The sequence below is a fragment of the Primulina huaijiensis genome, chromosome 6 (genome assembly GCF_012295235.1).
Source record: "Primulina huaijiensis isolate GDHJ02 chromosome 6, ASM1229523v2, whole genome shotgun sequence".
NCBI classification, from domain to species: Eukaryota; Viridiplantae; Streptophyta; class Magnoliopsida; order Lamiales; family Gesneriaceae; genus Primulina; species Primulina huaijiensis.
In genome coordinates, this window is record NC_133311.1 from 11,387,818 (window position 1) to 11,414,784 (window position 26,967).

The 26,967-nt window shown below is 37.1% G+C and overlaps 2 protein-coding genes across 3 annotated transcripts; both read right to left on the reverse strand.

Annotated features, from left to right (window-relative positions):
• Window positions 1-748: 748 nt before the first annotated feature.
• LOC140979078 (uncharacterized) lies at window positions 749-3,522 on the reverse strand. Its single transcript, XM_073444431.1, has 3 exons — window positions 3,208-3,522; window positions 1,481-3,100; window positions 749-1,360 (listed from the first exon to the last, which is right to left on the reverse strand). The coding sequence occupies exons 1-3, from the start codon at window positions 3,520-3,522 to the stop codon at window positions 749-751; spliced, it is 2,547 nt and encodes an 848-aa protein (XP_073300532.1).
• Window positions 3,523-5,474: 1,952 nt separating this feature from the next.
• On the reverse strand, window positions 5,475-9,007 carry LOC140978244 (probable 3-beta-hydroxysteroid-Delta(8),Delta(7)-isomerase). 2 transcript variants are annotated; one of them, XM_073443118.1, is made up of 5 exons: window positions 8,863-9,007; window positions 8,255-8,410; window positions 6,736-6,882; window positions 6,542-6,650; window positions 5,475-5,962 (listed from the first exon to the last, which is right to left on the reverse strand). In XM_073443118.1, exons 2-5 carry the CDS (start codon window positions 8,403-8,405, stop codon window positions 5,698-5,700), a joined length of 672 nt encoding a protein of 223 aa, XP_073299219.1. In that variant the 5' UTR covers window positions 8,406-8,410; window positions 8,863-9,007; the 3' UTR covers window positions 5,475-5,697. The 2 variants fall into 2 exon arrangements, with proteins under 2 accessions (XP_073299219.1, XP_073299218.1); XM_073443117.1 differs by lacking the exon at window positions 8,863-9,007 and having other exon boundaries at window positions 8,255-8,499.
• Between the last annotated feature and the right edge of the window lie 17,960 nt (window positions 9,008-26,967).

Below are 26,967 nucleotides of genomic sequence, written 5' to 3' on the forward strand. Positions count from 1 at the left end.
GATGTGGCATACATGACATGCACGTTGAGCTATGATCCTTGGATACCCTGATATGATTTGATTTGATTCTGGGGTTTGTGAACACAAAGCTATGTTTTGTATTACATGACCCTTAAAGCATAGTCATTTGTGGCCCCGATGATTGATTGAGATTTGGGATTTGATGACGCTTTGTCGACGTTATCATATGAGAATCCCTGATTGAGGCCGGTGTGCCAGCTCGAGCATTGATTTGATAGCGATTCGATTGACTCTGACATGTGCTCAGTGGATGAGCATTTGATCTGATACCTCCACGACATACATGCATTGCATATCATATATCATTGTTTAGATATCTGTGGTATATATTGTGGTTGCTTCAGACTGAGCTTTGCTCACCCCAGATGGGGCTGTTGTTGTCTTTGTATGTGGACAATGACAGGTACTCCAGGATATCAGGAGACCGAAGATGGTACTTCTGGAGGGAGTCACAGTTTGAGTTGAGGTTTCGTGGTCTTTCCCAGTATATATGTTATGTATCTATATACCGGGGCATGTCCCGAGGATATGAGTTTGTTTGTATGTCTTTGATCTGGATTACGTGTGGGCTTGTTTTATATTGTGACATGTTGAAACGAGAATAGATTATATACTATTTTTAGTATTATAATTACAGTTGACATGTCTTGGGCTCATTGTAAAGAAAATTTAATCTCGTTTTCCGCTGTAATTAATTAACCCTAATCAAATTGCATTGTAATAACGATTAGGAGTTAAGGGCCCCACAGAAGGTCTCAGCCAAGTCATCAATAAAGTTGGAGATTTCCCGGGTCTTGATTAGAATGTCATCCACATACACCTCAATATTCCGACTTATTTGCTTTTGGAAGACTAGATTCATCAAGCGTTGGTACGTAGCCAATGCATTCTTCAATCCAAAAGGCATAACAACATAGCAGAAGGTGCCCCCGGAGGTGATAAAACTGGCTTTATCTTGATCTTCCAGAGTTAAGGGGATTTGATGATACCCCTGATATGCATCCAGAAAGCTTAATAATTCGCATCCAGAGGTAGAATCTACCAGCTGATCAATCCGGGGGAGTGGATAATAGTCTTTCGGACATGCTTTATTCAGGTCCCTGAAATCAACGCACATTCTCCACTTCCCAGCGGATTTTGGGACGAGCACCACATTTGATAGCCAGGTGGGGAACTGGACTTCCCTGATATGTCCGGCCTTCAGCAACTCTCTCACTTGCTCTTCAATCACTTTATCTTTTTCAGGGCCAAAATGCCTCTTCTTTTGCTTTACGAGCCGGGATCCCGAGAGGATATTCAATTTATGCTCGGCCACTTGGGGCGAGATCCCGGTCAATTCCTGTTGAGACCAGACGAAAACACCAATGTTAGTTTTTAAACAATTTAATAGATTTACCCGGGTGGACGCGCAGATGTCTAGGGCCACCCGGACGTGTTTTCTCGGTTCAATTTCCACCACCTCTTGCTCCTCTTCCGCAACAAAATGCACTTCTCCCTCCTTGGCCCCTTCTTGATACTCTTTCTCCTTCCTTGCCTTCTTTTGATCTACTCGGACCGTCTCCCCATAACATTTCCGAGAAGATTGTTGGTCCCCCTTGACTTCCCCAACCTGTCCTCGCACTGGGAATTTGATTTTCTGGTGATAAGTGGAGGCCACGGCTCTCATCTCGTTCATGGCCGGCCTTCCCAATATAATGTTGTACGAGGATGGGGCATCCACTATTGTAAAAATAGTCATCACAGTCTTCCTCAGATCTCCAGTGCCCCGGGTCAAGGATAGAATGATTTCCCCCTCAGGGTACACAGCATGCCCAGCAAAACCAAACAAAGCAGTCACAACCGCCTCTAGTTGATATTCGTGCAGATCCATTTGGATCAGGGCTTCCTTAAATATGACATTAACAGAGCTGCCATTGTCAACAAATACCCTCAACACATCATAATTAGCCACTCGGGCCGGAATAACAAGAGCGTCATTGTGGGGTAAACTAACTCCTCTGAGGTCCTCTGGTCCAAAGCTTATGACTGGCTCGTCTCTCTTCCTCTCATCGACCTCCAAGCATTCCCTCCTGCTTCTGGCTTTCCGAGCCCCGTTGGAGTCGCCATCGGTGGATCCTCCCGAAATCATTTTTATTACTCCTCGGCTCGGGGAAGGGTCTCTTTTCTCTTGTGTGTTTTTCTTCTCCCGGGAGCTTCCTTCTGCTCTTCTACTTCTACTCGGGATATCCGCTGATTTTTTGGGAGCATTAAATCCGGGGCGACGGTATACCCAAGGTGGTGATCTAGGTTCATCCCGGGATGGATGAGATTCCGGTTCAGAGTGCTTTTTGAATTCTTTTCTTAGAGTTCGGCATTCATTTGTATTGTGAGAACACTCTTTATGAAGGGTACAGTATCCTTTCCGTTCTGATCTTGGTGTTCTGGCTACTGGTCCGGGAGGCGAGACTACATCCGAGCTGCATTCTTGAATTTCTCGGTCCCGGGAAATTCTCAAATGTACATGAGATAAAGGTCCCGGGCCACTTTTCTTGGGAGCTCTTTCATCAGGCTTGGCTACCCGGTCTCCTCTGGCTCTCTTCAAAGCCTCCCTCTTTTGGTTCTGCGCCTCTTCCATATTAATGTATTTCTCTGCACGGGACAAGAAATCTTCAAAATTACCGGGCAATTTCTTAGTTAAGGATCGGAAAAAATCCCCTTCCCACAGCCCTTGCATGAACGATGTAGTCTTCGTCTCGGGTGCACAGGCCGGCACATCCAGGGCCACTCGGTTGAATTTTTTGAGATATGTCCTTAGGGTTTCATCTTGCCTTTGCTTTACCTCAAATAGGCTGAAAGCAGTCTTCTTGTACTTCTTGCTGCTGCTAAATTGATGCAAGAATACTTTTTGGAAATCTTCAAAACAATTGATACTCTGTGGCACCAGCCCTTCAAACCATCTTTGTGCAGAGTCGACGAGGGTGGTGAGGAACACTTTACATTTGATTTGGTCCCCATAGCATTGCAACATAGCCATGTTTTCGAAGCGAGCAAGGTGCTCCTCAGGATCAGAACTCCCATCATAGTCCTTGATCTTGGCTGACTTGAAATGTTCGGGTAATGGTTCCCGGATGATAATATCAGAGAACGGGCAACCCTTAACAACTGGAGCACTGCTCTTAGAAAAAACTGCCCTTCTAATACTCTTACTTTTTTCCTCAACTCCTCCAATTCTTCCGCAACAGTGGGGGACTTAGAACCTGCACTTGACTCCCTCTCCTCTTCCCTTCTTTCCTCCTCCTGTGGCTGCTCATATTGTTCAGGTTGGCTAGAATGATGGGTGGTGGCTTGCTTTTTCATGGCTGTCTTGACAGCATCAGTCACAATTTTGGTCAACTCAGCAAGTGTCAAATGGATAGTAGGCCGAGGGCCATTGGGTGGAGGACCTCCTGCACCAGAGAGATGGATATTGTCATCCTCCTGAACTCGGGAAGTGTCCTGGTTGGCTCTCCTAGTAGGTGCCATATCAACGCCTTAAAACTCAAATTCCCACAGACGGCGCCAATGATGAGATCCGGGTAAAATGGACTAGCCGGGTCGAGTGCTCCACCGAATCTGCTATCAATATATGAAGGGAATAAGAGTAAGGAGATATATCTCCGCAATATGGCTTCAGCTGCAACATGCACACAAGGAGATGAACTCGTGAATGGGCGCCGGAGGGGTGTCCGGCGTGGCCACTCCGATGCTTAAGTCAGCAGGGTACTCAAGCGATAAAACCAATGTAGTCAAGTGATGACTGTGTGATTGGTGTGTAAAGGGGACAATAAATGAGAGTATTCAATGTGAGTTAATATTTGAATGTCGTGTAAATGCAAATAAAGAACCTGATATTTATAGTAGAGATTGCAATGATGACCTCGTTCCTTGCGCTGATTATTAATTATAATAAGGTGGCTGATTATACCCTATATTTTGACATGTCAAATCATATACTAGTCACACCCACTTAATTTTGTCAACCATTTATGTTATTGTCAGAGATAGGTCGGCTGTGCATGCCCTACCAAGTTGACGCCATTAAATGCTTTACTCATATCGAGGTGACCGAGCAGAATGCTTCTCGGGCAATTATAGAAGAGCTCGGGCATTCCACGTCTTGGGGAAGTCATGTCCCGGATGGTCCAATGACTTGGTTCACTGACTGATTGCTCACTTTGTGATTTCTCTAAGTTATGCTCTCTTCGTCTCGAGCAGTTATATGACTCGGGTCCTTAACCCATCTTGTCATGCTATCGGCCTGAGAGCATACCATCCTGACCCGGGCACTATTCATGAGTATGCTTCATAGCCCAGGAAGTTCCAGGGCCTATCCATGACCCGGGACGTCCCGGGGCATCAGTTTATATTTATTAAAATAAATTATGATACCAAAAGTTAATAACTCTAAGTATCTCAGACTTAATAATATATATATAATATAGATTTAGTGATTAAATTACAAAATAATATTAATATTAAAAAATAAGGGTTAAATTTAATATATGTAAATTAAGTAGTATAATAAATATATATTTAAAAGGCCTACTAAAAATAGTTTAAATTTAAAATTAATTTATTATTTTCAGGAACCAAATCGAAAGATTAGCGCAGCTGCCCTGCAATACCTCCAACGAAGAATCAATCAATCACCAAAGAATTTCCTCTTGTAAAGTGAAATAAATATTACTGTCAAATTCGTCGACAGCGCACACAAACTAAATACCTGTGGTATTTATTAAAATGGTAGTATTTATCACAATTAATTCATTTGCATATTTCAAACACGATCCAAATCATAAAAAATATTTTATTTATGTGAAAAATAATATTTTGTTTTGGATATACGAACCGAGTCGTACAGGGACCTACTCATTAATTAGTCGAAAGTAAAATATAAAGAGTAAGTCTTTCATGAGACGGTATCACAGATCTTTATTCGTGAGGCGGATCGATCATATCCATATTTAGAATAAAAATTAATATATTTGACATAAAAAATAATACTTCTTCTTGGGTGACCCATATAAATATCCGTTTCACAAAATTGACACGTGAGACCGTCTCACATGAATTTTTGTGAAATATAAATACTAAAATTTTAATATAAATAGTATTTTGATAACACAAATTAGGAAACTATAGAACCTTTAGGCTTTAAGGTAATAGAGACATATCGGATTAATTGGATATGAAAATAATATCAATGGTTTTTTTTTTAGTAAATTTCATTTTATTATCTTAGAGATTGCATGGCCTAACAATTGATTTTATGGGAAAACAAACAGAGAATCTTTTTTTATTGACACTATAACGATATGAGCTCATGTTACCTTTAACTCGATTGATATTTGATAAAATTGAGCCTTTTGTGCTGAGTTCAAAAGCTACCATTAGAGGGTAGCCTTACTCGAGCTCGACTCTATTGCTCATCAGTATAAACTGAAAGAAGAGATTTATTGAGATAGTTGGCTGACTAAACATGGAATATAATAGACATATAGCAAGTACAAAAGAAAAAATCTTTCGAGCAAGCATGTTCAAGCAATTCCAAACATATGACATCTTTTTGGAAATAAACAGTGCTATAAAATTAGCATCAATAAGGTTATTGAGTTCTGGATGGACATAGGAGCACACACCAAATTTAGCAGTCGGAACCTAACCGGTTTTCGCCTTTCTCTGTTGTTGAAACTTGACTGAAGCACAAATCTTCTTCCAGCAATGGATGACAATGATGGTGGGTATAATAACCCACCATATGTTAGCCATAATGTAATAAGCAAAATAATAAAATGGACTTGCAGCAAAGTTATCTCCTTCTAATATAGATGTAATAAAATACACTGCAGTTCCGTAAAGCTGCCCCAGACAAATGGCCACTTGGAGAATGTAGTTATATGGTTTCTTTGTAGCTATAGCATACCTGCCAAAATCCAAGACGGATGATAATGTAAGAGCCGCAATATTTTTGCACAGATTTTCCAAGCCATTACAGAGCTGGGAATATAAATGCGGCACTAGGTTTAAGAGAGTCGAAAGATGCATTATAAAAGGGCCCTCACAAAAAATATCAAGTTGGTTAAATGGTTGAACACATAGGCATGTTCATATTCATCATGAAATCGCTTTCAGTTTATAAGCAAGTAATCGTGTTTGAAACTGAATGCTGTAGAACTAAATGTCTGCCGCTGTACCAAATTGAGGGTCATCAAACAACTTAAATATTTTAAACTGTATAACACTCATTCTGTTGACTTTCAATCGTGCCACATAGGCAGCCACATGGGATATCGGGAGAAGCGTCCCAGGAAATTCTATGCATCAAAGCTTATGTCTACAGATCACGTGGTAACTATTAAGGAAATACATGAATCTTATTATAGTACACAGTTGTAAATCTATCATAACTTTAAGGGATGCAATGGCCAAAATGTAAAAAGGTCTCTTTCCAGTTAAATAACAAATAAAACAAACACAGATACATTGTTAATTTGATGCATACACTGTAAGGAGACAAGCTGGACCCTCTAAAACAGCTGTGATTCCTTCAACAGCGATTACTCCAGAATCCCGTCCTGCATACCTTGAATCACCTTTGCTGTATTCTTTCCCTGCCAGACATAAATTGCATGCTGATGGAAATAAATGTACAATTAAAAAAAATATCCATGATGAAATGGAAGAACTAGAACTTACAAACTTCAGCAAGGTAATGTGGAGTCGTTTTTTTGTAAAATTCTGGAGAGAAAACAAAATATCCCTCCAGAATAATGTGGGTAAGGCCCGTGAATATCCACCAGCACATAAGCACTCTATTAACTTTTGACTTCTTATGAAACAGCCCTAAACATAAAGAAAAATATGAATCCGTTAAATTGTCATCCCACAAGTCAGATATCATGACAAAAATAAAAGAGATTACCAACTCTGATTTAAGAAAATAGCCGAAAACCATAGCATACATGCCAGATTGCTAAGCTGGAAATGTTGCCTGGATTACTAGCACGAATTGCATCATTTCAAAATCCAATTTATATTTGGCGTTCACAAAGGATTGGAAAAATCCATATACTTTTAATGGTCATTCCTTCCAACATGATAAAAAGGGCTCATCCTCAGCTGATTGACTTTTTCTTGAAATCAATATCTAAGGTAAACTTTCATTTGCATTGAGGCGGATTCAGTGCTCGAGAGATCGATGTTCATGCACTGAGAAGGGATGTATGCATTCTTGAGAAGTGAGGTCTTCCATATCTAAATTAGATAATGTGGTAGATCCTAAATAGGGTTAGGGCTTTTTGTTGGAAAAGGGCCAAAAGATGAAGATTGGGTGGCAAGCCAGCGACAAACCAAGAAGGTTGATGAGCTAATTGAGGGTTCATACTGTAAAACTTTTCTAGATTTATCAATAGTACAATTTTTTTTCCAAGAAATCTTTTATGCATTTTCTAGGATATTATTAAGGATTTCATCAAAAACTTACAGCAGCTTGCCAAACAAAAACTTTAAGTTCTATTTAAAGCAAGAGGTATACAGGCATAGCATTTACAATTGGATTTAAAAGAAAAGAGTTCAGGCAATTCTATTAAGAAAAAACTACCTGAAGAAAGCACAGAATTAATATAAATCCAGATTAAACTAATTATATTAAGCACATAATAGATATTTTCTTTAGCTCTTAGTGATAATTGCATTTTGATTGCTTTACCTACTCAAAGCAATTTACGTGAAGGGCTCTCCCAAGCAGAATACTAGTGCAAGGTCAGAGCTAGTAGTATTGAAACTTGACCAATTTTGGAATATGAGTAGGGCATCTAGGTGGTGGAGACAAACCAAAGGGAGAGCAAAAGGAAGGTTGGGTGCTTGTGAGGCGAGGCCACCCGACCTCAAATTTGAATGGAGGAGAGGGATTAACTCTGGATCCTCCCTACTTGAATCAAATAATTATAGATGAACCTACAAAAATTAATGTACTACATGATATAAGACAGCAATCTCAGTAACTTTAGTTTCATAACCCATACAGGCAAGACTTGGCTACTTCTCAATATTAATTTAGTATCGACAGCATAGGAGCCAGGAGCACCTGCGTTGGGATTTCATTTCATATAGATTGCTAAAGACAAGTTTTTACCTGAAGAAATCATATATCCGTTGAATAAAACAAAGGAATAACAATAAATGAAAGTGTGAAACAATTTGAAGGAGCACTTACCAGACAAAATCCACATGAAGAAAACAACAAGCACAGAAGAGATGCCATATACGGCAAGAATGGTCGATTGTGAAAGGAACCCAGGCACGAATCCGGGCAACTTCAGATCTCTTGGAATATAAGGGTGGTTCACCTCATCTGCCATTCCCATATTTCCTGGTTATGCAGCGTGTTCATCATACAAAAACAATAAGAAAGAATAGTTGTTCAGAATTATTGCACACGTAAGCATATCTAGTCTCAAGTTTTTTGGCCTCTTTGGCTCTAAACTCAGCTAAAACATCATAATCAACACATAGCTATCACTTTTAGAAATAAGATCTAATCAGGAACTATCTCAACTTGTGAATTCAGAATGACAACTTTGGTGTAGAAAACAACATTCTCAGCAAAATTAAACGAAACCAACCAAATCAATACACCAAAACCTAACTTTCCAATTATTAAACATTCCCACTACACTAGATTTGCTTTTTCACACAAGAAAACGCATGCTGAAGTAAAGAAGCAGTAAATACATAATAAAAATAGTGTTTCGAGCTCCAGATTCGACACCAATCTGAGCAAGAGGAAAGGGAATCAACATTGAAAGCAAAATGAATACTCACAGATTAAATCTTGAAAATAAATGGAGTCAACGTTAAATGTGGATGTATGAATTGACAGAGAGACTTCCGTCGTTCGATTTGAGTAAAACCCTGAAGCGTGCCTATCACTACACTGAGTAACCAAATATTTGAATGATGAATTATATTATAAAAATAAAAAAATAGTTGGCATAATGTGATAAAATATATGGTATTTGATATAAATTATTATAAAATTATTATAAATAATTGAGTATTTGGTGTGATTGAGAATAAATGCGATAAATTTAAAAATATACTCTAATTTCTCAATATACATTCAATTGAACCTTCTTTCAACACCTACGTAGAAGAAATTCACCCGACCCTTCACGGTGTCTCAGATCACAAGAAAAATTCATTATGTCTTTAAAAAACTTGGCATACAAAAATTGACTTGCTATAGAACATCCACTCCTTCGGAGACGGTAGCCGACTTCATCAACATCATCTAATTTAACGGTCGACTATTGACCTATTTCTTTCCCCATTTTTTAATCGATATGCAAATCTGTGCTTTTCGATTCAGTTGGTTTGTTACTTTTGGGTTTATTTTTGGGGAGTACCAACTTCCACAAAATTTCCAATACTCTTGTGTTATTTAGCAAATAAGGCCAACACAGATTCATAAATCTTGTGTTTTTTAAATAATATTTTGTAACACCAAATAAATAACCGTTACTTTTCTTTTGTGTGATTATCTTCTCACCTAATAATTTACTTGAAGCAGAGACTCCAAGTAAATATATAAAATTAAAATCCGGTTTTAGTTTTATTTCAATTCTTCTTTGATGCAGATTATGTGAGATGTATGTTAGTATAATAAAATATTATTTTGTGTGGATTTAGTAAAAAGAGTAAAATTATTGTGTATGAGGTTATTGCTCATGATGAATGACATCTTCGACATGTTTGACATTGTAGTTGTCATGGAATTGAGAAGGATACCACAATGCCAGTGTGGTAATGGTGTCATGCTTTTGCGCCAGGCAAGTGAATTTTCCACTCACCCAGGGAAGCATTACTACATTTGCCCGACCGTTTTGAAGCATCCTACCGAATTTATTTGGTACGATGAATATCATAGAACCTGTGACAATGATAATATGCATACACAGGCGCAAAGCATGAGTCAAACAAGCGGTCATATCACCAAAACATGCATCAATAGAGCTGGATAGAATCGCAAAGGACCCACACAGTACTCGTCATCCACAGTCGACATTTGTACATCTAACAGCAAACACACATCACTCCCATAATCAAACTTACGTTTGCATGACACCAATTCCCAAAGGCATTCCACATAACAAATTTGTTGCTGCTTTGGTTTTATATATTTATTTCTCTAAATATTACTATTTTTAATTTGGTGCATTGTCGTGTCAAAATAGCAACATGGATATAAGATGTTTTTGTCTCATATGATCATCAATCGGTATAATATAGTCTATTTTAATAGAAACGGTATGTTGTATAATTTGAATATTATGTAGTGTCCGGTTTTGTCATGCTTGCATGAGACACAATTTTAATATAAATTTGGTTCGGTATTTAATTTTTGTTGCTATCTTGTTTTTGTTGCTACCGAATGGTGTATAATTTCATTTACTTAATATGCACAGCCTTCATTTTTAATATTTTTGAAGAGGATAGAATCTATATTAAAAATATCTTACTACAATTTATGTAAACACGACTCCCACTGTAAATGTGTGACATCTATCATAATCAATTATATGCACTTTGACATATTTATTGATAATATCTTTGTGGTATGCATAAATGTGGTTGGTGTGTAAGACTTTAATGCTGACATCGATACAATTTCTCTTGAAAAATTGTTCTATGTAAAGACAACTTTGTATTCTCTTTACTGAGAACATACACATCATACCCCTCCACAAAGACCAAAGAAATTTACTTAGTTTCTTATGGTTCAACAATGTTTAAGAACTTGGATAGTTCTTCTGAGGCTACTGTTACAAGCAAGTATTATTTTATTTTAAATGACAGTGAGGCCAATAACAAAGTGATAAACCTCACATCGGATCATAACAAAATCATAGACCTCACATCGGACGAGAAGAGGCTGACTATGCGGTGGAAATTGAACTGACAGTAAGCCCTCTTGGGAAAGGTACTGTATTTGCTTATGCATCTCATTATTCTTGCCCTATTATGTTAGGCAATGGTATGTGGAAGGTGGATATAAACTTTACACAAAAGAAGACAAATATGAATGTCCACTCTTCAAACACACTGAAATGCAAGTTGAATGGTTCACTCACCAACAAAAAGAAGCGGCTTTGAATTCATGACTGTAGCAACTCATCAATTCAGCAGTGTAGCTCCCAGTCATCTTCATCCCTTCTTAAATTTCGTAGGATTGATATGAATTCATGACTGTAGCAACTCATCAATTGATATGAATTTGTAACGTAATGCTATCTATGTATTTTGGATGTTTGGGCAGGTTTATAATATATTTATGTTGTTTTTGTATGCCATAGTTCATAAGAAGCTACTACCCCTATGAGAGGTTCGCAATAGAAGTCGAATGGTTCACCTATTATTGCAGTTACTTCGTTCTAGATTTGTTATTATCTAACGTTTTGCAAGATACATCAATTACTTGTTCGTTATTGTCTCACTAATCTCGTTTGTTATTTTTGTCAACCCATCGAAGAATATTTTATTACAGAGTCAATATAAAACATACAACGTAATGAACTTGTTGATAAAGTAATGATTACATATACAAGGGCTAAGCAAATGAAAAGACCTACGAACCACGAATCAAATGAACGAGGAAATCAAAAACCACCTGATCATTCACTATGTCACATTGCCAAAATGATATCCCACACTAACAACAAATCATACTGATTTCAGAAGCCAGATTACCAACGAAAGTCTAGCCTCATCTAGTAGGCTAAAGAAGAGATCTATGTTTGCTAGGATTCTTGACTAACATCGATGCACCAACAACTCTTTCATTCATAGTTGGCTCTTCAATCCTCTCCAAAGCTTCAAACACTTTTTTCTTCAATTCGAGCCTCTTTCTTCAACAGGCTTCGTATGCTTAACAAGGTTCGAAAGAGTGTCACTGGTCTTATCAGCGAAATTATCAATGGCCTGAATGATGGTTTCTTCACCTTGTGATTGTGCCTTCCGTTTTTTTCCAGTAATAGTTTTAGTACCCGCAGCATTAATTGTAGATTGGTTGGCAACATACATAGATTCACCAATACCCTCGATGTCGCGAAATATATCTTCCGATATGTCATCCATTTGAGGAGGAATATCATTATTCATTTCAAGTACACCTTGCACAGCATCCCCGTAACTCTCTGCGTGTTCTCCCATTGCACGGTGACTTCCAAATATCTCAAACCAATCATAATAATATGGCCATGACTTGTACCTCATCGAACATGCGTTGTTATCAGTCTGTGTTCATGTAAACTTAATAATAAATAAAAAATTTCGCAATTATGAGATTGTCATAAACTTATAAACTATATTGAAATCTAACATAACTTATTACTCTATAAATAAATTTGAAAATATTTAAATTAAGATCAACAAAACCTTCAAATATGAATCCCAAGCATCGTCTGTGGCCTCAATCAATTTTTATATTTCATTCCATCCGATCCCACTTTAGTTTAGCATCATCACCAACTACCATGTGTTTTCTTCCACACGTGTCTTTTAGAATTTATGTGTGGCATGCCTTGTATCCCAGTAGATGGAAATGCTTTCTTCATAGCACCTTCAAGGAAAACAAGTATCCGGTTTTGAACCCATTCTCACTTTTAAACCCACGCTGGATTGAGTCTTTCAATGCTTCAATCAGGACTTCCTCCTCACAAGTACTCACATAGGCCTACCTTCGTCCGATTTCTTTGCTTTGCCATCAACGATATTGTTGGATGCTCCAATATCCATTGCTCCTATATAGTACAAATGTGTTCCCTGAAATGTAAACATGATTGTGTGGAAAAATGGTAAATGACAACTACTTAATCTTTTTGTGAAAAGAATAAATAGAACAACACAACTATAGTACCCCAAAACAATAAAGAAATCAGTAGTTTTAGACATTCTAAAAAATAGAAAACAGTAGAAGTTAACATCCCAAACAAAGCCACAAGGTTTCATTCATATGTCCGCACATGGTCAAGAAATTAAAGTAGATTACAAGCTGCTGAGAATTCATTAATCAATTATGATACAATGACATTGCTAAATCATCTCTCCAAATGTCCCAAGTTGGTGATGACTCCATATTTTCGATTAACTCAGATTCGATGTCTTCATTAGAAGTATTAGTTCCGTCATCAACTTCCTCCATTGGATCACCTGACATTTCAGAACGAATGAAGTTGTGTAGGAGGATGCATGTCATAATCATACAATTTTGGACTTTTAAGGGGTAGAATGTAGGACTTCGGAGTATAGCCTATCGTATTTTTAATAGACCAAACACCTTTTCAATAACATTTCATGCGCGGCAATGCTTATATTTGAAATTTTCCTTATAATTTATTGGAGCACTGTTGCCAACGGCCCAATCATTCATATGATAACACATTCTTTTGTTTGGTGTTAAGAATTCGTCAACGTTCCCATAACCACTGTCACATAGATAGTACCACCTTGTCATGTTATTTACTTTGAGTTTAGTATTGGTAATAAATAAATACTCATAAAAAATACTAGTCATTAACTTTTCATAATTTAATTCAATATGTTTTCAAAATAATGAATATCACCTCTCGTAATCTTTAAACCATCTTGTTGATTAACAGCTTCTCGCAGAACCCTTGCATCTGTAGCAGAGCCTTCCCATCCTGTTAGGGCATAAATGAACTTCATCTCATGGTCACAAACTCCGAAAACATTAACAACTGTAGAACCTTTCCTAGTCCTATATTTTGGTTTATCCTTGCTAGAAACTTGAATGTTGACATATGTACCATCCAATGCACCGAGGTAGCCCTGTTTACAAAGTGTAAATGAACTAGCTTACAAATTATGTGTACACATCATATATAAATGTGGTTAGGTTGATATGTTGAAGAGCAATGTGAAAGAAAAAAATTCCCAATATAATTATAGCATACCTACCTTGAAACATTTCCATAGTTCGTTTGAGCAATTGTGTCCACCTGAACAGGCTTCACAAGAAGTATTGTGTGTAGCTTAAGACATACACTTTGGTCACTTCGTAGATAATCCTGTCCAATAATTCTATTCTTCTTATGATGACCCAGTGCAACATTTTCCTCAACATGATTATATCTAGAATCTACAAGATCACTGACATGTCTAACCAAGTAACATAATCTTCCAAATGCATTTCGATTCATCCTCAAATTGACAACACACTGCATATCACCTACTTCGATAACCCTATGTAGGTGGTTCAACTGAGAATATATTCTTCCTGTAACGCAATAGGACAAGTGAAATGACCACTACTTTTTTTAAAATCATAACATAATGCATAAATCATAAACTCGAAAATTGCTAAACATAATAACTTACCATATTCATAAATCATAATTTAACATTTAAAATTTCCAGTGCATAAAATAAATCTCTAAATCGACACTACCAAAAAATCCTACGTCGACCTTTAAAAGGACCAACTAACACTAACATAAAGCATGAAAATATCTCTAATAAAATCATTAACATAATCTTTTAAATCTTTTATCCATCAAACTAATGCGGAACATAAATGGCCATCGGGTGTGTACTGTAGCACTCAATCCACTCAATCTTCAGCGCCTCCGATAAAATCATCAAATCATGCGTCATACAAACCTAGTGAGTCAATGACTCAGCACGTTCTAAACATGAGTAGCAAATAATACATATACAATCACAAGCATTAAAAATCATACTTTTATTTAAAATAATTTTTGAACATAAATAAATCATTTAAAATCATTTGAAACATAAATAAATCATTTTAAAAATAGCTTTTAATCATATATCATGAAATCATCTTCATCGTAAAGCTTTCAATCCTTTATCATTTTGGGTGAAGTTTGATCCTCGAAACTGACTAGCTTTTATCCTTTGGTGGACTGATCAGTCTTCAGCTCCACATGGCCCATGGGGGTGAGCACTAGGCTCTACCATGGAAATACGATCGTCGGGGTCCCTCTGGGGCCTTGGCCCTTAAACGGAGAACCTCTGGGACCTTGGCCCTCACGACATCTCCACAAATTGTAAGTTCACCGCTCTTTCTTAAAATGGATCCCTTACATATCATATATCATTTGTCACAATCAATTCACATCCCTCCAAATATTTTTTCTTTTCTTTTAAAATCATAAATATCATAGCTTTCCAAAAATAACATTTTAAATAGTACAAATTGCACAGCTTTACCATAAATAATAAAATATCCTATTTTCATCAAAATTGACATTTTAAATCATAGAATATCATATAACATGCATTATGATCCTTCGAGACACTGCCAAGCTTTTACGTTTTTTCCCAAGTGTAAAATGACTGTTTTGCCCTTATACGTAAAAATTCTCAATTTTAACTTTTTATTACTTTTAATGGCATGGGCTTATCCCAAATAATTATTTAAGCTTAAATATAATTTTTCATAATTTTATTGTAACGCCCCGAAAATTCAAAGGTTCACATAAACCACATGCATGCAAGCTATTAAATTCTCTTGTATTTTAATTAAATGTTTTAATTGCATGAATTAATTATGTTGTGCGTATTTACATGCTTAAAATATACTTTTCTACATGGTTGCATTAAAATAAATTTTTAAGGGTTATTCGAGTTGCGATCGATGAACGGAGACCGAAGGCTGAAAAATAGAAAATATTTTTATTAAATAATTGTTTTCAATTATTTAAATTAAGGGTGATGTTTTTTATTATTTTTGAAAATAAGGAGTTTTGATGTGATTTTATACGCCGTGACGTAATTTTTATCGGTGTTGGTATTTTCAACAAAAATACGAACGTTTTGACAACCCGGCTATTAAATTCACAAACTTTATTAAACAAAATATCTTAATTAAACACTAATGGGATAAATGGGCCTAATTAACATGGTTAATGGGCCTAAGCTAACAATTAGAGTCTGATTAGTGTTTAGTTAATATTTAAAGTACAACAAACCCTTCCCTACTCTCATAACTCACGGCTCCCTTTCACCTACACTTTCAAACTCTCCCTTGCAACAATTTACAAGACACGACACACACTAATTATTGAAGGGAAAAAGCATCAAACTTCTTCAAAATTTCAAGGGAAAATCAAGCCAAGGTCGTCGTCGCTGTTCTTCGCAATCGTCAACGTTAATTCGTGCGTAAAATACGCAAAAACACGCCATACTCTTTCCTTTAAGTCACCTATCACACCATAGTATTTATTTGGTCAAGTTTTGAATGAAAACAAGTCACACAATTCACAATTTTCGTAACTATGCATATGCTTGTATTTAACCCTTGATATTGGATTCAAAAACATGTTTATAGGTTGCTAAAGAGGCTGTCGTGACTAGGATATGATCAAGGATGATTTACACAAGTTTTAGAGTCATAGAAATTAACTAAAAATGTTGCACAAACTGAATAATACAAGCTGGAACCACTTTTATGTCTTTGGATTTGAGGGGCTCGGTTTTATGGGATTGGTGGCTGGGACCAAGGCTTGGCTAGGGTCCGTGAGGGGTCAAGGAAAGAGTCCTAGCCACGCTAGGACTCGAGACCAAGGGCTGGAGAGGAGTCCTAGCAATCTAGGACTCCACCCGAGAGCTTCAAGGAGAGATGCACTGGTGCAGCTCGCGCGGATGGTTAAGGGGCTCGGCCTGGGGGCTTATGGTCCTAAGAGGGTTTTCTAGGGTCTGGGCAGGGGCTGGGGCGGCTTGGGTGGCTGCTGGCTCGAGCAAAACGTGATGAAGTGCATGGCAGCAAGGTGCATGCGAGGCTGCTGTCTCGTTCAGGTAGGTTGTTGCTCGCGTCCAGGGGCTTGGGCAGAGTCTGGGCGTGGTCTGAGGAAGGTTAGGGTCATGAGGGGTCAAGTGGTTAAAGGCAGGAAGGGTCCTAGACTAGGTGGGAGTCCTATTGTTCAAGCGAACTCACGCACACACAAATGCAGTACATGGTCTCAGTTCCAAGTGAGTTTGAGCAAGCCAGGGCTAGGTTCAGGGGCTTGGGCTTGGTCAAGAGGGTTCCTAGATGGGTTGGCTTGGGTTTGGCTCGGGCATGGCTCGAGTATTTTGGGAGATGGCTCGTTGTGTTCGTCTAGGTGTCAAAAACGAAAATTAAAAGACTAAAATTGGAACCATGGGTCAACGGGTGCGGTTCATGGCTCACAAGGGTAGAATAAATTATAAAAATGTTATATTTAAAATTTGGGATCAAAATAATGAGTTTTGGATTTATCCGGGATTTAATCGCCGCACAAAACATTAATTAAAGAATTAATTGAAACGCTTAGTTTTATGCCGAATAAAATTATGGAAAATTATATTTAAGCTCAAATAATTATTAGAAGTCTAAGCTTTTAAGTTGAGAATTTTATATTAAGTTTGAAATTATTCAGGATTAAAACGCATTAAAAAAGAATAATTAAAGATAAATTAAAAAGCCTAATATTTAGGCTAAATAAAATTTTGGAAAATTTAATTTAAGCTTAAATAATTATTTGGAACATGTTAGAGTCAATGAAATTAAGAAAAAGTCAAAAATGTGGAATTTTACGTCCAGGGGTAAAACGATAATTTTACACCTGGAAATTAGTAAACGTCATGGCAATATCCTGAATGTTGTTTTATATGCTAATATGATTATCTCAAATGTTTAAGAATTTTTATATGTTAAATTATAATTTTTAAATGTTCATGGATTTTTATGGTATAATTATGGACATTTAAAAGATATGTTGAATGCTTGGTTTAAAAGAAAAACGATATTATATGAATGTTTTTATTAAGTGATGAAAATATGAAATGTTGAAGGACGTGAAGGGATTGTGACTAATAAGATGATATGTTGGAGATATCGTGAGGGTTATGGTTCCAGTGGGAGCCCGAAAATCGTGGTTCCTTGGATACGAATACGAATACGATGATATGTTAATACGTAAGGCCAAGGCCCAGTTGACGGGTGAGAGTGTCGCTGGTGTCCACGTCGCCCAGTACTGTGGTTACATGTAGATGGATCTATCGCCCAACACGTAGAAGAACACGAAAGTCACAATCAACGATCTGAATTCAACAAAACACGAATATGAATATGAATATGTATATGTTGATGATTATATGGATATGTTTATGATAATATGAAAATGTTTATGATTTTACATGTTTATGAAAATGTTATTTTAAGTACAAGTATTTTCACTGTTACATGTGATCTGTTTTATGTATTACTTGTTATCAAGATTATGGTGTGTTGAGTCTTTGGACTCACTAGGTGTGATTGATGCAAGTGATTATGATAATAATGTTAATGGAAGTCTTGATGGTTGTCTTTGCTGGACTAAAGGTGTACATAACCCAAGGACCGACGCTAGTTTTCCGCACTAGTTTACGATTCATGATTTTAAGTGATGTTAAAGATATTTTTAAGATGATTTAATTATGAGTGGTTTTGAGAGGTTATAACCCGAGGACCGACGCTAGTTTTTCGCACTAGTTATGATTTATGATTTTAATTTATGTTGAAAATATTTTTATGACTTTGTTTGTGTTATGAATGATTTTTGAGAGGTTATAGTATGGGCTACACTTTTCAAATAATGTTTTTAGGTTTGGTAGAACGTTGGATGATTTTATGCTTTAAACTATTTCATTTGGATTTTCAAATGTTAGGTAGTTGTTTTATTTTAAAATGGTTCCAACATATTTTTTGCATGTGTTTATGCATCTCGGCCGAATTAGTGAGGTTTTGGAAAAAAAAAATTTTCTAGCACGTTTTAAGAAAACGAGTAGCAGACGTTTCATTTATTAAGCTTAAATCTAGGCTTTCTAATTAATTCTTTAATTAACGATTCGTGAGGCGTTTAAATCACGAATAAATTCAAAACTTTAAATATAACCTTTTTATTACCTAACCTACTCTTATGAGCCATGAACCACACCCGTAGACCCATTGTTCTAATTTTTATTCATTAAATTTGAAATATGATCCTTAACCGAACCCACCGAGCCATCTCCCTATTTACTTGAGCCACGCCCGAGCCACCTCAAGCCAAAGCCGAGCCAACCCTCCTAGGAACCCTACTTATTAAGTCCAGCCCATGGAACCAGCCCTTAAGCCCACGAAACACCTCTGCCCCTCAACCTAAGTACACACGTGGGTTACCTAGATGCACTGGGACTCCTCCAACCCTCTAACCACTGACCACCCACGACCCTTACTGACCCTAGACCAATCCCAGACCAAAGCCACCCCCAACCCAAGCCCCTGAGCCACACAACAATATGCCACAACAAGAAGCGCCGCACGAGCCCCCCTTGCGTCCACCAGTTTCCTTCACATGGGCTCTTGCTCGAGCCACCACGAGCCATGTCCCTTCCTACCCCTCTCTGAACCATCCTAGGGTACCGACCAGACCACCCAGCCCAGCCCCATACTGAGCCGCCCTCTGAAAACTCTCGGCCAAACAAGAACACACCCACTGGAAGAGTCCTATCAAGCGAGGACTCTTCTCCAGCCCTGTTGCGCGAGCCTATCCCTGCTAGGACCTAACCACATCCCGTACGAGCCCTCCTCAAGACCTGGACGAGCCCTAACCCCTCATGCACAACTAGCCGAGCCCTTGAACCTTGCAAAACCCATGAACTCTCGTGAAACGTCTGCTACTCGTTTTCTTAAATCGTGCTAGAAATTTTTTTTTCTTCTTAATCTCCATAATTAAAATATATATANGCCCATACTATAACCTCTCAAAAATAATTCATAACATAAATAAAGTCATAAAAATATTTTTAACATAACTTAAAATCATAAATCATAACTAGTGCGAAAAACTAGCGTCGGTCCTCGGGTTATGTGCACATTCAGTCCAACAAAATCAACCATCAAGACCTCAATAAACATTATTATCATAATCAGCTGCATCAATCACACCTAGTGAGTCTAAAGACTCAACACACCATAATCTTGATAACAAGTACCAAATATACAGATCACATACAACAGTGAAAAATACTTGTACTTAAAATATCGTTTTCATGAAGATGCATAAACTTTAACCAAAACCATTTTCATAAACATTTCCATGATGCATAAACTTTAAATAAAAACATTTTCATAATGATGCATCAACTTTAAATAATAACATTTTCATAAATATTTTCATATCAACATAAACATATTCATATTCATATCAATATCCATATTCATATTCGTATCCATATTCATATTCATATTCGTATGCATATTCATGTTTGTTGAATTCAGATCGTGATTGTGACTCGTATTCTTAAACGTATTGGGCGATAGATCCATCTAGAGAAAACAACAGTACTGGGCGGCGGGGACACCAGCAACACTCTCATCGGTCAACTGGGCCTTGGCCAACGTATTAACATATCCGTATTCGTATTCGTATCCGTATCCAAGGAAGCACGATCGTCGGGCTCCCACTGGGACCATAACCCTCACGATATCTCCAACATATTTAGTCACAATCCCTTCACGTCCTTCAACATTTCGTATTTCCATCACTTAATAAAAACATACATATAATATCGTTTTTCTTTTAAACCGAGCATGCAACATATCTTTTAAATACCAATGTTAAATCATAAAAATCCATAAACATTTAAAATAAACGTTTTAACATATCAAAATCATAAAAATCCATAAACATTTTAAAATAAAAATTTTAACATCATAAATGTTTAAAATAAGCATTTAAATTATAAACGTTTAAAATAAACATTTTAACATAAAAATCCATAAACATAAAAATTCCATAAACCTTTAAAATTGACATATTAACATATAAAAATTCATAAACATCCATAATCATTGAAAATAATCATATTAGCATATAAAACAGCATTCAAGACACTGCCATGACGTTTATTAATTTCTAGATGAAAAATGACTGTTTTACCCCTGGACGTAAAATTTCCCGTTTTTGACATTTTCTTAATTTCATTGACTCTAAGATGTCCCAAATAATTATTTAAGCTTACATGAATTTTCTCGTATTTTTATTTGGCTTAAATCGATGACTTTTAAATTAATCTTTAAATAAGACGCATTACTGCGTTTTAATCTCGAATTAAACCAAAACTTAATATAAAATTCCAAATTAAAAACTTAGACTTATAATAATTATTTGAGCTTAAACATAATTTTTCATAATTTTATTAAGCTAAAAATTAGGCTTTTCAATTAATTCGCTAGTTAGCGTTTCGTGCGGCGATTAAATCCCGGATAAATCCAAAACTCGTTTATTTTGATCCCAAACTTTAAACATAGCATTTTTATTATTTATTCTACCCTTCCAAGTCATGAGCCACATCCGTGGACCCATGGATTCAATTTTTGCCTTTTAAATTTTCGTTTTTGACACGTCGACGAACACGCCGAGCCATCTCCCAATTTACTCGAGCCACGCCCGAGCCACCTCGAGCCAAACCCGAGCCAACCCATCTAGGAATCCTCCTGGACCATTAGAACCCATTGGACCTGAACCTAAGCTCCAAAACCGAAGCAACACCTAAGCTGCAGAAACAGCCCAACAACCCACCTAGGCACCCTTGAGCAAACAAGACATACATGCTTCTAACCACTTCATGCTTAAACCGACTCGAACCGGACCCGAACCAGGCCCTAGACATTACCCTTAGACACAAATTAAGACCATGGTTAAGCCCCTTTTTACTCAGAACCAGCGCCTAAGTCCCAAAAATCAGAAACGTGACAACCCCACATGTGAGGCCAATTTCTGTGCAGCTTTCGAGTTTCTGGTTCCAGCGCTCTACCCGACCATCCAGCCCATGAACCACCACCACAAGACTCAACCTAGGACCCTAAGGAACTACCATAACCACTGCGCCAAGCCCTGGAACGACCCAAGCCCCTAAAACACCAGAAGCCTTGCACCAGCCTTCACGTGAGCCCCATTCTTGTGCAGCTGTTGTTTTCTGTTTCCAGCGCTTTCCCTAGACAACCAGACCATGAACCACCCCAACAAGAACCATCTTAGGACCCTAATGACTCGTCCTAGCCCAGCCCAAAGCCCCCAGGCCGAGCCATCTCTTCCTGCCCAGTTGCTGAAACCTGCGCAGCATCCTTGCAGCTCACGGGTTGGAGTCCTAGCTTGCTAGGACTCCTTACCAGCCTCTTGTCTCGAGTCCTAGCTTGGCTAGGACTCTTCCCTTGACCCATACCAGACCCTAGCAAAGCCCTGGTCCCAGCCGAACCAAAGCCCAGCAACTATGCCCAACAACCGAGCCTCTAAGGTACACCATGACAGAATATGTTCCAGCTTGTATTATTAATTTTTGTGCAGCGTTTTGTTGATTTTGTGTGCGATTCTAGACCTTTAAACTTGTGGAAATACAAGCTTATTCATATCCTAATTCATGGCAGCCCCTTAAACATCATATAAACATGATTTTGAATCAACAACCAAGAGTTAAACACATGCATATGAATAGTTGCGAAAATTATAATTTGAGTGCCTTGTTTTCTTTTAAAAAATGTTCAAATAAATATTATGGTGTGATAGATGATTGAAAGAAAGAATATGGTATGCCTTTGCGTTTTAAACGCACGAAAATGTTGGCGATTGAAGAACAGCGACGACGAGACGATGGCTTGATTTTCCTTGAAGAACCTTCAAACTTTTCTCTTAATTTGGTGATGTGGGTGCCGTGTATTTGAGGGAGAATTGGTGTGCAATTTCTGAAAGTGGCGTGAGCAATATGGAGGGTTAAGGGGTTTTTTTAATATATTATATACTTAATTAATCCACTAACAAGGCTTAAGCCCATTAATAAACTTAATTAAGCCTACTTAGCCCATTAGTATTTAATTAAGATATTTAAAATAATTTTGTTTGAATCAGTTTGTAAATTTATTAGCCGGTTTACCAAAACGTTTGTATTTTTGTTGAAAAACCAACACCGATAAAAATTAAGTCCCAGCGTATAAAATCACCTCAAAACCCCTTATTTTCAAAAATAAGAAAAAACATCACCCTTAATTTAAATAATAAAAAACAATTGTTTAATAAAAACATTTTACATTTTTCAGCCCTCGGTCAACGTTTCTCAATCGCAACTCGAATAACCTTAAAAATACATTTTAATGCAACCATGTAGAAAAATATAGTTTTAAACATGTCAATATGCACCATATAATTAATTCATGCAATTAAAATATTTAATTAAAATACAAAAAAATTTAATAACTCGTGCATGTGGTTCGCGTTGACTTTTTAAATTTTCAGGGCGTTACATCTCGGCTTCTCTCTTCCCCTGCCAACTCTCGTTCCAGCCTTTGTTTTCTATTGAATTACATATATTTCATTCATATTTCTTCATATATTGGCAGCTTAACCCTCGGGAATCATAACGTTTCAAAACCAAGCATTAAATCGTTGAAACATCGAAAATATTTGACAACACGATGAACCAATCGTACAAACGTATTTTTCATACATAAACAATTAAATCATGCATATTATGATTTGTACGATGTTTAAAAGAGTTTAGAAAATGTGCCTTTGCGTTTAAAACGCTCGAATATTCAATCGTTGGCGAGGGTGCGAAGTTGGACAACCGGACGACGAAGAACCCAAGCTTCTCCTTCTTCCTAATTCTCGAAAATTAGTAGTGTGTGTGTAAGGTTTGATTTTCGGCTGATACAAGGATTAAGGGCTATTGGACATACTTTAAATAATTAAATTGAGCCCAATAACACTTATTTAATTGAGACATAAAAGTTTATAAAATTAGTTTTTCCAAAATAATATTTTTGATCTTTTAAAAACTTCTCGTTTGCCCAAAACCGACTTCCCGGGAAAAATCGATCTCGACTCATAAAATAATTCGAACTCTAACATTTTTAGGAATATTAAATCATTTTTAATCATATTAGGAAACCTTGCACTTATTTAATGAAAAATAAATATTCTTGTCTTGGTCGTCTTCGATCTCCTTTCCCCTACTTTTTATCGAATATTCGGGTAAAATTCTTCAATTTCATGAAATCATGTCATATAATCATGCAATCATACTTTTAATCATCCAATAAATATTATGCTAGCATTTAAAATCAATTAAATAAAACAATTAAGCAATTAAAATAATTTGCATGCATGTAGTTTACGTAGGTTGGTTTTTTCGGACGTTACAACAAACGTCGTCCACGGGACCTACGCTTAGGTTGTGCTTTGAATTCTTGTAATAGTGAGTTACAAGAATCAAGAACAAGAAAGAGAAAACGTAGCATAAAATCATCTTCATTGTCCATGGAAGATCAATTTCTGCGACATGGTCAATATTTGTATACACATTTTATTCAGTGAACTTCAATACCAAAAACATGAATTTCAGATAATATATAGAATCATAAACAAATAATTGATTTGCAGTTTGGTAAGCTTAACAGGCCTATAAAATTTACTTCATTGTTCAACAAAAAATTGTTCTTCAACAAATTGTATGGTGCAAACATAAAAAATTTAGATATTGTTCACTCATTGCGGAAAATTACTTAACCATTAGCTTGCTGTAATAGACACCTACTGCCGAAAATACTATATCAATTAAACACCACCATCACCACTGACTCCATTAATTAAAAACAACTTTAAAAATATAAAATAAGAATAATGAGCACTATCTTAGTTGAATCTTCGAACCAGAAACTTTAGTTTTAAAAATCTTAAATTTAGCCAATGTCTCATAATTTTCCATGAGGTTCAAACCATATATGTTAAATTGTAAAAAAATTCCACCAAAAAATAAATAAAAAGAGCCCATATTTTATATCTTTGTTTCACTTGAAATGAAGTATGTATTTTTTCACAAATATCATAAACCTGTAGCCAACAATGCAGAAGAGGCAAGAACAAGAAATATGGTAGTTTGTTTCTTTTGATGTTTTGTTGAAATCATAAAGAGCTGTTGTAACGCCCGAAAACCCGATCACACTAACTACATGCATGCATGAAAATTAATTAGAAGTTTATTTAAATAAATGGTTTAAAGGTATGTTTAAATATCAGTATGATTGAATGAATTTTTAATCAATTGTTATGAATGTGAACTTTCTGTAGTCGAATACACGATGTACGGCAGAGGCGAGAGAATTGAGGACGATTTTGATAAAGTTTCTATTTTTAGAAATTTATAAATACGAAACTTGGGAAATAGTAATCCAAAATATGAAAACGGAAAATTTATTTATAATAAAGGACAAACTTAATTGGTAATGAACTTTTGTTAACGAGGGGCACCAAATATTTTTAATTATTGTTTGAGATTTCTAGTGGACTAATTATGTATTTAATCAATTCCTTATTGGGCCTAGATTAACAATGATTTATTTAAAATAATTAAGATATAGATAAAAAGAGAACCCTAGCCTCCCACAAGCCTCATTCATGCCACTTACACCTTCAACACACACAACAAGCACACACACTCCAATTTCTAAGGTGGCCGAAGTCTAGCCAAGGGAAGGAAGAAAGTTTTGCGTCCCGTTCGTCTCTCATCGCGCCGTCGTTCATATTTCTTAAGCATAAAGGAACAAGGCATGTTTTCAAATCTTTCTTTATGCACCATTCAATCCATAATATTTCATGTATTTGATTTTGTGTGAAAATTTCATAAGGATGATGGTTTTCAATTTCCTACATGTGCATCTCATGTTTTCATTAAAGATTCTTGTAGGTTTATGAATTGTTGAAGGGAAGATACAAATCGAAAGATTTAAGAGTCAAGTTAAACGTTAAGAGTAAGTTTTGGAAGGGATAACAGCCGCAAGAGGACGTCCCAAGGGCAGCACCAACCTGCACGCAAATTGCGTGCAGGTCGTGAGGGTGAAGAGAGGGGGAGGCGGCGGCGGCGGCGGCGGCTTGGGTTCTATCGGCCATGGGGCTGCATGGGACCCTAGTCTTGGTCTTGAGGGAAGGATAAGGATCCTAGGAAGGTCTAGGGAGGGTTTGGTCAGGGCTTGGATGGGCTGGTTTAGTGCTGGAACCGAAACTCCACAAACATGCATGCACTTGTTGGGCTGTTTTGGTGCGTGTGGTTCTTAGGGCTAAGGGGATGGTGTATGGGCTGGACCAGGGGCTGGGGACATGCCTTAGGGTACTGGTGAGGGGCTGGTATGAGCCAAGGGGCAAGCCAAGGGCTGTGACAGCCGCTGGTGCGCGAGAGAGCTGCTGCACGCGAGAGGGCGCGTTTGGTGCGCTGCCGTGCGAGAGAGCTAGGGCCTTGGGCGTCTGGTATATGTCTAAAAGGGCCTGATCATGGTTTTTTTTAGGGTCTAGGGAAGAGGTCTAGGGCTTGGTTTGAGGTCGTTTCCTGCCGTGGTCCGTTCAGGGTTGTAAATTGTCCGAACGTGTCAAAATAGGGACGAAAAGAGCCTAGGTTAAAATTTGGATTCAAGTTTCAGTTTTTGCTTCAGTTTTGGAAGTTCCAGCATCTTAAATTGGGTCTTAGGATGTTAATAAAGGTTTGGTCTCTGGTTGGTTTGAGTCGGAAGGGTAGTTTGGTCATTTGCTTAACCGAAAGTGCAAAAACGAGGGTAAACGAGTCATCCGGTAAGCGAATTGAGTCATTTTTGAAACGTAGGTCCTAAGATTGAATTTCCAGCAAGATACTGGATATTTTTGGTATTTTCCGAGGTTTGAAATCTAATCATTTTTGTTAAGTCAAAGTCCAGGATCGTCCGGGTACGTATAGCATTGAATCGTGCGAGGTCGTTTCGAGGAAAGTCGAAGGCGGTTTGCAACTTCCTAAAACAATTCCATATTATGTTAAATGTTATTTTTAGAAGTTTTAAAGTATATGTACGATATATGCTATTTTCAGAAGTTTTAAACGTATTTG